We start from the raw sequence: 14,487 nt of genomic DNA, 5'->3' as shown, positions 1-14,487 counted from the left end.
AAAATAAAAGTCCTCACATTAGAAGCACGTAGCAATCGAGCAAAAAGGATTTTCCTAATCCTGCGCTGTGTGTTGAGGGCCTGTCCTCCACCTGGTGGTGCTGAGTGTTGAGGGCCTGTCCTCCACCTGTCACCTGGTGGTGCTGAGTGTTGCACGTGTATGTTGCTGCCTCCGCTCCCAAAATCCACCACAATATACTGGCCCCCCACACACAAACAGTTCCGTATTGCACTGAGCAGAAAGAAAGATGTGAGTCGACATAATAATAAAACTAAGGAAATCTGCAGAAAAGAAGGGCAGATTTCCGACCTTCTGCACAAAGAGACGAGAGGCAGGGAGAGTGTGTGCATGTGTGTGTGTGTATGTGTGTGTGTGTACGAGTTGTGTGCATGTACTCATGTGTGTGCTGTATATATACGAGTCTGGAAATATTGTGCATGTGCGTATGTGAGAGCACACACACACACGCACACAACACACACACACACACACACACACACACACACACACACACACACACACACACACACACACACACACAGTCTCAGTCACGGCAGGTGGGCAGGTTGACGAAGGTGAAGATGTTGTACTCGATGAGGCAGGAGAAGGAGACGAAGACGGAGTAGAGGAGGAGACACATGATACCCAGACGTTTGTCCAACGTCCACTTGTTCAGGTGGACCCCCAGGACCTGAGAGAGGGGGGGGGGAGAGAGAGAGAGATGTAAAGATTAAACTACAATAGAATATATCTTATTGTCAAGTACATTGTTATTACATTAATTAAGTCTGACGCCTGGGGACCAGTACCTTGGTCAAGAGACCAACTCCAGTTGTAGTGCCAGTACCTTGGTCAAGCTCCTAGCATGCATACCCTCACTGCCTACAACTGCCTGTACACTGTAATCATAACTACCTTTCTACCACCTCCGGAACATTGCTCGTCTCCGCCCTTCCCTATCACTCTCCGCTGCTGAAACACTGGTTCATGCATTCATTTCATCAAGATTGGATTACTGTAACAGCATCCTCTACGGCTCACCAAACACTATCCTCAATAAACTCCAATATGTCCAAAACTCTGTTGCCCGCATGCTCACCTCCACCCGTCGCTCTGATCACATCACCCCTGTCCTCCACGACCTCCATTGGCTTCCGATCAAATACAGAATACAATTTAAAATACTTCTCATCACATTTAAAGCCCTCAACAACCTTGCCTCTCCCTACCTGTCCGACCTCCTCCACCGTTACACGCCCAGCCTTAGGTCTGCTGATGCCAACCTCCTAACACCTCCCACGACCAGGCTCCGGACCTGGGGCGACAGGGCCTTTGCTGCTGCTGCTCCCTCCCTCTGGAATGCCCTCCCCAGCCATATCCGTGATGCAAACACTGCTGACATCTTTAAAGAAAAATGTATCCTCTCTTTCTCCGATTTCTTCTCTGTTTTTTCTCCCCGTCCCAATTTAGTCATTGTGCCAATTCCCCCCCTCCCCTACCTGGTTGTTGTGCGCATGTTCTCCTACTGGTCGGTACAAGGGAACCCTGAAGTCATCCGCACGCTTCCTCCGACACGCACAACGACAGCCAGTGACTCTTTTTTCACCTGGCAGCGAGGACTCTCATTGGTGAAGTGTAACGCGTGGGAGGTCACGCTGCCTTCATCAAGTCCTGCCTCCGCTGAGCAAGCGCCCAGACCTGACCTGTAGGCGTTGCTGTCCACAACGCCAGATTCCGACCCATGACTTGCCCTCCCCCTAACCCAGCCAAACGTGTTAGTATAGCGATCAGCCCAAGCCTCAAGCAATGCTGACTCCGGGAGTCGAGACCGCAGCCTCTTGCATTGGTGACGAGCGCAATCTCCGCTACGCCACCTGACCGCTAAACACCCTGACATATTTTAAATCAGCCCTCAAAACCCACCTTTTCAATCTTGCTTTTGACCTCTAATTCTGTCGGTTTTATTTTATTATTATGTATTATTTTTGTTCTGTTTTTGTTTTGCCATGTAAAGGAGGTGATATTGCCAGTCAGGATGCTCTCTATTGTACATGAGTAGAAGTTCTTAGGGATCTTCTGACTGACTTGGAACTTCCTTAGGCGCCTGAGGAAGTAGAGGCGTTGTCGTGCCTTCTTCACAACACTGTCAATGTGTGTGGTCCATGTCAAGTCCTCGGATATGTGGGCTCCGAGGTACTTAAAACTTAAAATCAAGTAGAGATTGAGTTAATCAATATCATATTTCACTAGCGATCTAGCCAACTACAACGGCATGTGGCTTATGCCAGTCAGCAGGCGAATGACTGTAAACGGTGTGTTTTTTTGTTCTGTCTTTTTGGCGTAACTATCTGAAATGAAAGAAGGGGGGGGGGAAACTAAAAAAATTTCCTTCTTACTGTCTTCTACTATCATGCACTCTTCCAATCTTCCTTGTCTATATTACTATACTACGTCCACGGAGGACGCCATAGCCCATGTGCTGCACACAGCAGCATCACACCTGGACAAGAGGCAGGGGAACTATGTGAGAATGCTATTCATCGACTACAGCTCAGCATTCAATACCATAGTCCCCTCCAAACTCATAGCCAAGCTCAGGGACCTGGGCTTGAACTATGACCTCTGCCAGTGGGTCTTGGACTTCCTGACGGGTAGACCCCAGGCGGTGAGAGCAGGCAACTGCACCTCCTCATCCATCACCCTCAACATAGGGGCCCCCCAGGGCTGTGTTCTGAGTCCCCTCCTCTACTCCCTGTACACACATTACTGTGTGGCTCAGCGGAACAACAACACAATCATCAAATTTGCTGATGACACAGTAGTGGTGGGCCTGATCTCTGCAAACGACGAGAGGGCCTACCTGGAAGAGGTCAAGGTCCTGGCGGGATGGTGCCAAGAGAACAGCCTCTCGCTGAACGTCAGCAAAACAAAGGAGATGATTGTGGACTTTAGGAGGTCGGGGGTCAGGGACTACAGCCCCCTCAGCATCGACGGGGCACCGGTTGAGAGAGTGAACAGTTTTAAGTACCTCGGAGCCCACATATCCGAGGACTTGACATGGACCACACACATTGACAGTGTTGTGAAGAAGGCACGGCAACGCCTCTACTTCCTCAGGCGCCTAAGGAAGTTCCAAGTCAGTCAGAAGATCCTTAAGAATAATAATAATAATAATAATGGATTCAATTTGTACCGCACTCTACATTCGTGAGAATATCAGAGTGCTACAGGAGATATAGACAAAAGTTAAATGAATAAAACAATTTAAAATGAATAAAAACAATTAAAAAGACTAACAACCAGTGAAATGGAAGAACCTAAGAGTAAAATAAAATAAAAATAATAGTAAAATGAATAGAAGTAAAAATAAAAGTAAAAGAAAATTCAGGCAAAAGCCTTGTTAAAAAGAAATGTTTTTAGGCCCCTTTTAAAAACCTCGACGGATTGTGGTGCTCTCAGGTGGATGGGGAGAGCATTCCAAAGTCTGGGTGCGGCAGAGCAGAAGGTGCCATCACCCATGGTGTGCAGCTTAGTCCTGGGGGCTTTGAGGAGGTAGGCTGTGCCGGAGCAGAGGGAACGTGAGGAGGACTGGGGGGTGAGGAGTTCCTTGAGATAGGCAGGGGCACCACCGTGTACGCACTGGTGAGTGAGGAGGGACACCTTGTACTCAATTCTGTGTTCCACGGGATCTGAGGGTGGGGGTGATGTGATCATATTTGCGCACCCTCATCAGGATCCTAGCAGCGGCATTCTGGATGGTTTGCAGTTTTTTAATGCTTTTACTAGGGATCCCGATGAGGAGTGCATTGCAATAGTCCAGCCTGGAGGAAACAAAAGCGTGGACGAATTTCTCGGAATCTGCCAGGGTGAGTGAGAGGCGGAGTTTAGTGATGTTTCGGAGGTGAAAGAAAGAGGTCTTGCAGAGGTGTTTGATGTGTGTTTCATATGTGAGGTGGGGGTCCATTTTCACACCCAAGTTGGTGACAAGGGTGGAGAGGGGAATGTCCTGACCGGAGAACTTCTACTCATGTACAATAGAGAGCATCCTGACTGGCAATATCACCTCCTGGTTTGGGAATAGCACCGCACAAGACCGTAGCAGACTACAGAGAGTGGCCCGTTCAGCCGAGCGCACAATTGGAGGGGGGCTTCCCACTCTCCAGAACATTTACAACAAGCGGTGCAGGGGTAAGGCTAAGAGAATTATCAAGGACTCCAGCCACCCAAACAACTGCCTCTTTGAACTGCTGCGGTCAGGCAAGCGATACCGGAGTCTCATAGCAAGCACAGAAAGACTCAGAAGAAGCTTCTATCCCCAGGCCATCAGGTTGCTCAACGAACAATAACACTATGCAACAACCATCAAATGCACTCACAGCACACACATCCGCAGACACTCACTTTAAACAATCAACCCACTGCAGCACCAACTCTACACACTTTAGAACACCTAGACACACTTTATATTTATTGGCAAAGAATTTGCACTACAACCCATACCTCAGGACACCTTACTGTAAATTGTAAATTGTACCTAAATTGTACCTCATCCCATTTCTGCTCTGCACTATATAGTATATTGTATATTAGTATATTGCATAGTACCAGTGGAGGTTTCTCTATGACAACACGTGAAATACAAATTCACTCATAATTCATAATTATTATTAATTTACATATACCTATATATATATTATTTTTTTATTATTATTATTATTTTTTATTATAAATGTTTTCTTCTGTAAAAAAATTCCAGTGAATTTTTTTCTTCTTCAAAAATGGCCAAAATTGACAGCTCTGAGCAGGCCTGCACTGCAGTATTGCCTGCAGTAATTATTTGTGCAGAATATCTGCACAGGTTGACCCATTGTTAAATAAATAATAAATAATAGCCAATCAAAATAGGCTATTAATGTCATCTAAGCACGGTCTGTGCAGTTAAACTCTTGCCATTGAATGGAGGATTTAATGATTGACAGCCCTTGACATCCAATACACGGAGGTTGAATGATTGGCAGCCTTGCAAATCCAATCAGAGTATGGCTCCTACGTCTGCAGCTCTGTAGCTACACAGCTGTTTCTCCCCTCGCGGGATTGATTGATTGATTGATTGAAAATTTTATTAACAGAGCACTGAGAGCAGCCACGTTCGAAACCTCTATATTAGTGTATCTAACATTTAGCACTTTAATAGCAACTTATTTTTCGCGGCGGGACATTTACTGAGGACCAGCACAACACACCTGTGGATATTATGATTTAACAAGTCTATCTGTCCAGGAGGATGACAACATTATTGCAGGTATAAGCAGGCAGCCTAGCAGTTTCTAGCTTGGATGATAATAACTACTAATGTTATCACGCTAGCTTGGATGCTAACTAACGTAATTAAGCTTGTCATGGTTCATGGTGAGCTGTTTGTGTTATAACGAGACAGCAAATGAATGAATGAATGAAAACTTTATTTGGGTGAATCGCTTGGGTGACTGTCTGAGTGACCACCTGTCGGGAGACAAAAGCCAAACATCAATTTGATGCAACAAGCTGGCTTGCGATGCTATATTGTTTACATTTCCCATGGGATTAATGCACGCGGCTCGAGTCGGACTCGTCACATGGAGATAGATGAGATCGATCGAGATACCGTCTTTATGGGTAAGTGTCTTCTTGGCTTTAGAATGTCAGTTTGTGTAACGTTACTGTAACCGAATTGAAACCGCATCATAACTCCTACATCGACCATGTCACTTTTCAAAAGGCATGAATGAATGAAAACTTTATTTAACAGATTGCAGAATGGGTACAATATACAGTACGGCTCAATACACATAATTATTAAGGAGATGCAGACCAGATAAAGACTTTCGTCTTGTTTACATCAGGGTCCCCCATTTTCAATTCATAGTGAAATGTATCTTGTGTTATTAGGAGCCCTGCTAAAGTTGGTAGCTAACGTTATATTGATAATGTTTCAATATTATCAGGTTGATATTATTAGGTTGATAATGGTGTCAGTGTTTCAGATAGCAAGGTGGAGATCTTTGTTAACTAGTAGAACTTTGGTTGAGAGAGATTACAGTGCTGTCTCTTAAAACTCATAAACAAGTATTGAGCAAGACGAGTTAGTCTGTTGTTTGTATGGGAGGGATAATGATGACTGTGTGTAACTAGGACTAGGAGGGATATGAGGACTGTGTGTATGTGGCACTGCATTGATGTAAACAAGACAAAAGTATTTCTCTGGTCTGCATCCCCTTAACAATTGTGTGTATTGAGCCGTACTGTATTGTACCCATTCTGCAATCTGTTAAATAAAGTTTTCATTCATCATTCATTCATTCATTCATTCATTCATTCATTCATTCATTCATTCATTCATTCATTCATTCATTCATTCATTCATTCATTCATTCATTCATTCATTCATTCATTCATGTGTAGAAAGAAGAACTATAACATTCTCATTATCAAAGACCACAGTCTTAAACACACGCACACACAAAAAAGATACATGGACTATTGTTATTGGACACAAGCCACACACATGGACCCTGCACTGCACCATAATACACCTGTGATTGTTATTACACACGCACGCACGCACGCACACACGCACGCACTCACTCACTCACTCACTCACTCACTCACTCACTCACTCACTCACTCACTCACTCACTCACTCACTCACTCACTCACTCACTCACTCACTCACTCACTCACTCACTCACTCACTCACTCACACACACACACACACACACACACACACACACACACACACACACACACACACACACACTCTCTCTCTCTCTCTCTCTCTCTCTCTCTCTCTATCTCTCTCTCTCTCTCATTCAGTTCTGTTGTGTTAATATAAACCCGCCGTGGTCTCTCTCTGTCTCTCTCTCATTCATTCATTCATTCATTCATTCATTCATTCATTCATTCATTCATTCATTCATTCATTCATTCATTCATTCATTCATTCATTGTCCTTGTGTTACATAAAACCCATCTGTGGCCTCGTGCAGAGGAAGGTGGTAAATACATGTTAGATATTCCAATGTACAGTTTTGCATACCATTGACTCAGAATGGTCTGTGTTATTGAAATCGTCACAGCAGTATAGTTTGTTTATACTTCAGTATGACAAGTATGATATTTAAACATGGTCCCCAAAATGAATGGAAGCGAATGAGGACACCTGGGAGGAATGGGGGTGTTGCAGCGTTGGGGATGTTTAAAAAATATAATTTAATATATAATATAATATAATAATTTGTGCTTCACCTAAAAATTTGGTCAGCAGCCTCCACTGCATAGTATATATTGTATGGTAACTCAGTTACTGCTATCCTGCATTGAACATTGTACATATGTACATACTGAACACTTGTGTCTACGTACGTGACTTCTATTTTTTACTTTTACTTGTTATACTTATTTTATTTCATACTTATCTTTTGTCTAGCACAGTCTCTGGAGCGTAACAGAAAGAAGCATTTTGTATAAAAGTATTCTGTACTTCTGTATGACAACTATTAAAGAAACTTGAAACTTGAAACATGAAAACTACTTACTATACTAATATGTCTCTACTACTATGCACTCAACACTGCAGCACCCAAGTTTGATGAACATTGTTACTCAGCTGAAAAAGTTGTACCTTCCTGCTGACTTGTAAGTCTCTTTGGATAAAAGCGTTCAGCTAAATGACTAAATGTAAATGTTGATGTAGCGGTTACTTTGAACTATGTTGAACTGTGTGATGAACTGTGTGATGAACTGTGTGATGAACTCACCGTTATGAACACAGATGCCAACAGGAGGCCGACGGAGAAGATCAGGCCTTTGCTGTTCAGCTTGATCTGGAAAAGATGTAGATTATGTATTGTGCTTATTTGCAAATGACAGCGGCTCTGTGCTTGATAAACAGAGTGTCACCTCATCACCATTTGAATCTCAGCATCTCTAACCTCAGACCCCCAAACACGTAATTTCTCTCATAGCGCTTTTAAACTGCCCGGGCTCCGGTTCAAGCTCCAGCTCCATTCTGAACCCTCTGAACCCTGGTGCTCTCTGGCGAACCACCCCACGTTTACACCCATTTAAGCAGAACCAACATTCGACCGTCTCCGTCATCAACGGGGGCGCTACCCAGGCGGAAGTATGAATAATGCGTGGAGAGCGAGCCTCAACGCGCGAGCACACACAAAAGCACACACACGCACTGTATACGTTTGAAATGAATCGTTCCAGCAAAGTAGGCTTCTATTATTCTAATTACTGTTTTAATGGGTATCATAGTAGTAAGTCCTACTGTAGAACATGACATATTAGCATGACATCTGATTTACTAATGCCAATAATAAACGACAACCGCAATTGGCACTTGAAAAGTGTAAATAATGGATTAGTCAGTCACAATTCATGGCACCCCGTTTAGCTCAGCATGTTAGTTTCCCTGCCTGTGGACCAAAAGGTCCTGAGTTCAAATCTTGGTAACTTTTTTTTCTTTTTCTGTAACGTTAATTAATGTATACACTGGTGTCCCAAATTGCCAATTGCGGTTGTCGTTTATTATTGGCATTAGTAAATCAGATGTCATGCTAATATGTCATGTTCTACAGTAGGACTTACTACTGTGATACCCATTAAAACAGTAATTAGGATAATAGAAGCCTACTTTGCTGGAACGATTCATTTCAAACGTATACAGCGTGTGTGTGCGTGTATTCTTTTGTGTGTTGGCTCTCGCGCTGACTCGCTACTACTCGTCTTCACAGCCCACTATGACACGCCCACTGATGATGTCACGGTTCGCGAGGAAAAACCAACTATTTTCCGGTGCCAGCTGAGAACCGATTTGTCACGTTCTGAACCAATTAATCCCGGTCTGAACGCGCCGGCCGGTGCGAGATTACGTTCGGGAACCGGCTCCAGCACGGAGCCTGGCTGGTGTAAAAGGGCTATCTGTGTCGGTGCTCAATACTGAATAAAGACCTTGCCGCTCCTCAGAACCAGCAGGTGAGCTGAGCCCGTCAGAACCAGCAGGTGAGCTGAGTATGTCAGAACCAGCAGGCGAGCTGAGCCCGTCAGAACCAGCAGGCGAGCTGAGTCTGTCAGAACCAGCAGGTGAGCTGAGCCCGTCAGAACCAGCAGGTGAGCTGAGCCTGTCAGAACCAGCAGGTGAGCTGAGCCCGTCAGAACCAGCAGGCGAGCTGAGCGCGTCAGAACCAGCAGGTGAGCTGAGCCCGTCAGAACCAGCAGGTGAGCTGAGCCCGTCAGAACCAGCAGGCGAGCTGAGTGCGTCAGAACCAGAACATTCCTTCACATTCTCAGAGCCTCCACAGACGTGTGTTTGATCCAGGAGGGTGATGGCACTCTGTGTGCATTATACTGTTTTTCCTCTGATGACCAAACAGTCAATTTCATTCATTATTCACTTAGAATGACCTGGAGATGGAAAATCGAATTACGCCGTTGCTGAAACGAGTATAACATTGTATCGTACGAGATTGTAACTATGGCAATATAACTGCAAAAAGAAAAAGATAGAATTTGTACCTTCAGAGCATGGAGACACTTCTTAGTACATGCTGTTTTTTTTTTTTTTTGATTTGATTTATTAGACGATTGCAACAATACACGGCAAGGATAAAACACAATAAAGTCAGAGACTTGTTTCCATTGTGGTCCAGACATAGGTACAACGTAGAAATCAACTTAAGAACTAAACAATTTGCATTGCATAACATTTAGTGTCTGTACCAGCCATACAGCTCGACAGGAGACCAAGGACACAGCTATTTTCCAGAATATTCTTCTAATTGGTCAACGACAATTAGTCAAAGTATTTTATTTGAATTAATTTCTACCAACGACGACTATTGAAATCAATATTCAGGATACAGTGACACCTTTGAACCCACCAGGGTGAGACTCCAGACCTGCTCTGAGACTCAAGACCTGCTCTGACACTACAGACCTGAGACCTGCTCTGACACTACAGACCTGCTCTGACACTACAGACCTGCTCTGACACTACAGACCTGCTCTGACACTACAGACCTGTTCTGAGACTACAGACCTGATACCTGCTCTGACACTACAGACCTGTTCTGAGACTACAGACCTGATACCTGCTCTGACACTACAGACCTGCTCTGACACTACAGACCTGCTCTGAGACTACAGACCTGCTCTGACACTACAGACCTGTTCTGAGACTACAGACCTGATACCTGCTCTGACACTACAGACCTGTTCTGAGACTACAGACCTGATACCTGCTCTGACACTACAGACCTGCTCTGACACTACAGACCTGCTCTGAGACTCCAGTACAGTAATCAACTCTCTAGAAATACCAGCACCTCGTATTGTAGTTTTGTAGTTTTCTGCAAATCTCTTAATTAGATCAATATTGTCTTATGTTTCCAGGTTAAGTATGTAATGTTCACTAGTGCCCATTTGGCCACTTTCATCTTATCACGTGAAACTATAATTGTATTTTTAAGATGATCTATGTATTATAAGATGATACATCTAGTGATCTATGTATTATAAGATGATTCATCTAGTGATCTATGTATTATAAGATGATACATCTAGTGATCTATTATAAGATGATACATCTAGTGATATATGTATTATAAGATGATACATCTAGTGATCTATACACAAAATATATTTTCAAAATAGATTGTGCTATATTAAACTATTCCCAATGTGCCTGGGGACCCCCTGTCCATTGTGTGTTACTTACATAAGAGCCATAGTTGATAGCCAGGGTGTTAATGGCCCAGGGCAGGCCTAGTCCCACCAAGATATCAAATACATTACTGCCTATGGAGTTAGACACCGCCATGTCTCCCATACCTAGAGAAAGAGAGAGAGGGGGGGGGGGGGGGAGAGAGGGAGAGAGAGAGAGATGGGAGAGAGAGAGGGCGGGTGAGAGAGAGAGATCAGGAGGGAGAAAGAGGGGGGAGAGAGAGAGGGGAGAGAGATAGGGAGGGAGAGAGACAGAGAGAGAGAGATAGAGAGAGAAAAGAGGGGAGGGCAGAGAGAGATAGGGAGGGAGAGAGACAGAGAGAGAGAGAGAGAAATAGAGAGAGAAATAGAGAGAGAGGTTACAGGTCAACACTGGCAACATAAATCAAGGAATCTGTCTGACTGAATCATTTGAGTCACAAAGAAACAAGCGATGAATAAATAAACAGATGGATAGATATATAGATAATACAACAACAAAGGGAACCTCAACAAACAGGCCTCAGTGGGGGGCGTCTCTTCTACATCGCCCCCTCAGACAGGACCTGCTAAATACTTAATGAAGGGAACGAGAATAAATACAGATGAAAGGGGGGAGGAAGGGCCCCCGCCGTGCCATCTTCCGCCCCCCACACCCCCCTGCCCCCCTCTCCCTGCCCCCCTCCCCCTTTCTCTTTCACCCACGCCACGGAGAGAAGGGCAACTGAAAACATGACAAGCTCACTGAATTTAACCTCACTCGTCCCCTTCTCTGTCTGTCCCTCCTTCTCTCTCTCCCTATCTATCTCTCTGTCTGCCCCCTCCCTCCCCCCTCTCTCTCTCTCTTTGTCTGTCCCTCTTTCTATAGCTCTCTCTATCTCTCTGTCTGCCCCTCTCCCCCCTCTCTCTCTCTCTCTCTCTCTCTCTCTCTCTCTCTCTCTCTCTCTCTCTCTCTCTCTCTCTCTATGCTGACGTGGAGTCACTTTGATTCCCTTGTTTGATTTCCACAGGGCTGTGTGAAGGAAGACATGAAGTAAGACATGAAGGAAGAAATTAAGACATGAAGGAAGACATGACGGAAGACATGAAGACATGAAGGAAGAAATTAAGACATGAAGGAAAACATGAAGGAAGAAATTAAGACATGAAGGAAGACATGAAGACATGAAGGAAGCCATGAAGGAAGACATGAAGGAAGACATGAAGGAAGACATGAAGGAAGACATAAGATGTCGGAGGCGTATGTCCAATGTGGTCCTTTGATGTCTAAGAGATGCGAAAAAAAGAGCAAAAAGAGAGCCCTATTTATGTTATTGTTTATATGTGACTTTTTGCTCTTGCGACACGTTTGATCCAAAACTAATTTGCATGTCCTTGGTATCTAGGGACATCTATGGACCTCTGGGGAATGTATTCCCAGTGTCAGAAATATTGTGTCTGTTACTATGCATCCCCATCTTTGAAGGTGAATAACACCATGCTGAAAATAAGTAAAAAATTGCCACTGAGCTCATTCAGCAACTTCTTGAGATCAAGTGTATAAAATATAATAATATAATAATTAAGGCTGTCAATCGATTAAAATATTTAATCTGATTAATCGCATGATTGTCCATAGTTAACTCGGGATTAATCGCAAATTAATCGCATGTTTTTTATCTGTTCTAAATCTACCTTAAACAGATCCTTTTCAAGTTTTAATACTCTTATCAACATCAGAGTCAACAAATGCTTGCTTTATGCAGCCATTTAACACAAAAGGATGACCCTCATGCATGCATCAAATTCAAAGCAGAGTGATGCACAAAATAACTTAAAACAATGAATAAAGTGTGCATGAAATAATAGGGGAAAGAAAACGTTAGGAACTTGTTACATCCACCCACACAAGGGCTGAGGACTCACACCCCACGCCTCTCTCTCTCTCTCTCTCTCTCTCTCTCTCTCTCTCTCTCTCTCTCTCTCTCTCTCTCTCTCTCTCACACACACACTTTGAGTCAGAAAAAAACATAGTATCAATGAGAGTATCAATAATACACCTGAGTGAAGTCTCGTAAAAAACTAAAAGTAAAAAAAAAGAAAGAAAATGTTAAAATCTTGCGGGAAAAATGGCGTTAAAAGAATTGTGCGTTAACCCGTTAATAACGCGTTAACTTTGACAGCCTTAATAATAATATAATAATAGATGATTTACAGGGCTTTGGGTAGATACAGTACTGAATTTTGCCATCCGGACACATGCAATATGAAATATGAATATAGAATATCAGGCCTATAAATTACCTTATTACGTCCAAGTCATACACCTATGGATCGGACCAAATCTCCAATGTCAGAGTTCAATCTGGATTTAGTACCACCAGGCGCCCTTTTCAGCCACGATTAAAACCCGACTATGCTCGGGTCTGGCACTGAACGGTCGGCGAGATAACCAGACTATCCTCAGTTCTGGCGCTGATTGAGTTAATGAACTATTCGTTTTTGAAATGCATTAATTTACAAGCAATTATCCGCCATTTGAATTTGCGTCACAATTCTGTGTGTATGTGTGTGTGTGTGTGTTTGTGTGTGTGTGTGTGTGTTTGTGTGTGTGTATATATGTGTGTGTGTATATATATGCGTCTGTGTATATATGTGTGTGTGTGTGTGTGTGTGTGTGTGAGTGCGTGTGCGTGTGTGTGTGTGTGTGTGTGTACCTTGTCGTGCCACTATAAGACTAGCCATGCAGTCTGGGACGCTGGTTCCCGCTGCCAGGAAGGTGATGCCCATGATGACATCAGGAATACCAAAAGTGAAGCCTATTATTGTTACCTGAGAGAGAGAGACAAAGAGAGAGAGAGAGATAGATAGAGAGATACAGAGATAGATAGAGAAAGAGAGTCAGAGAGACAGAGAGAGGGGGAGAGAGAAAGAGGGAGAGGGGGAGCACCAGCTGTGTGTAAGTTAAAACATAGCCTAGTTACAATGTGAATTCCTACTAAATCCTGATGTACAGATGGCTAAAATAAAAACAGTTTCATGGAAATCAGCTGCAACGTAAGTCTAAGTAGTAACAACTAACTAGTTCCACATGCCATTACACATAATTACTCTAACAGCTAAAAACAAATTTTCTGCATGCAGTATAATTTCATGACATTTTGCAACTCTGTAATCAAGTAGAGATTGAGTTAATCAATATCATATTTCACTAGCGATCTAGCCAATTACAACGGCATGTGGCTTATGGCAGTCAGCAGGCTAATGACATAAACATACTAAATGGGCTGCGTTTGACCTCCTGACCTCCAATTGTTCATATCAGCAAACGGGAGATGAACTGCAGTCCAGTTTGTTCCCTAGCAACAGAACTCCAGTGACACCATCTATAGGTATGACTGTCTCGCATGCTGGTCTCTAGATCCCATAGCCGGGAAGGGCGTTACGTGTTTAGATGGTGGAAGTGATCCAGTTTAGATCCCATAGCCGGGAACGGCGTTACGTTTTTAGGTGATGCGAGTGATCCAGTTTAGGGGTAAAGGAAGGGATCGTGTGTTTTTTTTTATTAAAAATAATCTTGTGGGAGGGTAGAAAGAATTTAAGTTTAAAGTGTGGTACTTTTGGGTAGAGGGGGTGTTGTTGGAAGGGGGGGGGGGTATGTGTGTATATGTATACATCTGTTTTTCTTTATACTTCTTGTGTCTGTGTTTTAGGTGAACATTTTTGCATTTTACATTTACATTTAGTAATTTAGCTGAATGC

At 43.6% G+C, this 14,487-nt stretch overlaps 1 protein-coding gene across 1 annotated transcript in view; it reads right to left on the bottom strand.

Annotated features, from left to right (window-relative positions):
• Positions 1–544: 544 nt before the first annotated feature.
• slc24a3 (solute carrier family 24 member 3) overlaps positions 545–14,487 on the bottom strand; it is a gene marked incomplete at both ends in the record, with an annotated part of 169,868 nt that continues 155,925 nt past the window's right edge. Inside the window, 4 exons of the mRNA XM_084321944.1 lie at positions 545–691; positions 7,797–7,862; positions 10,763–10,875; positions 13,443–13,557. Coding sequence (XP_084178070.1) covers positions 545–691; positions 7,797–7,862; positions 10,763–10,875; positions 13,443–13,557 — 441 coding nt within the window. The remainder of the gene's footprint in view (positions 692–7,796; positions 7,863–10,762; positions 10,876–13,442; positions 13,558–14,487) is intronic.

This window comes from Notolepis coatsorum (assembly GCF_963971535.1).
Source record: "Notolepis coatsorum genome assembly, chromosome: 9".
Classification (NCBI taxonomy): domain Eukaryota; kingdom Metazoa; phylum Chordata; class Actinopteri; order Aulopiformes; family Paralepididae; genus Notolepis; species Notolepis coatsorum.
Note: the sequence above shows the minus strand (reverse complement) of the source record. Positions and strands in the feature narration are given on the sequence as shown.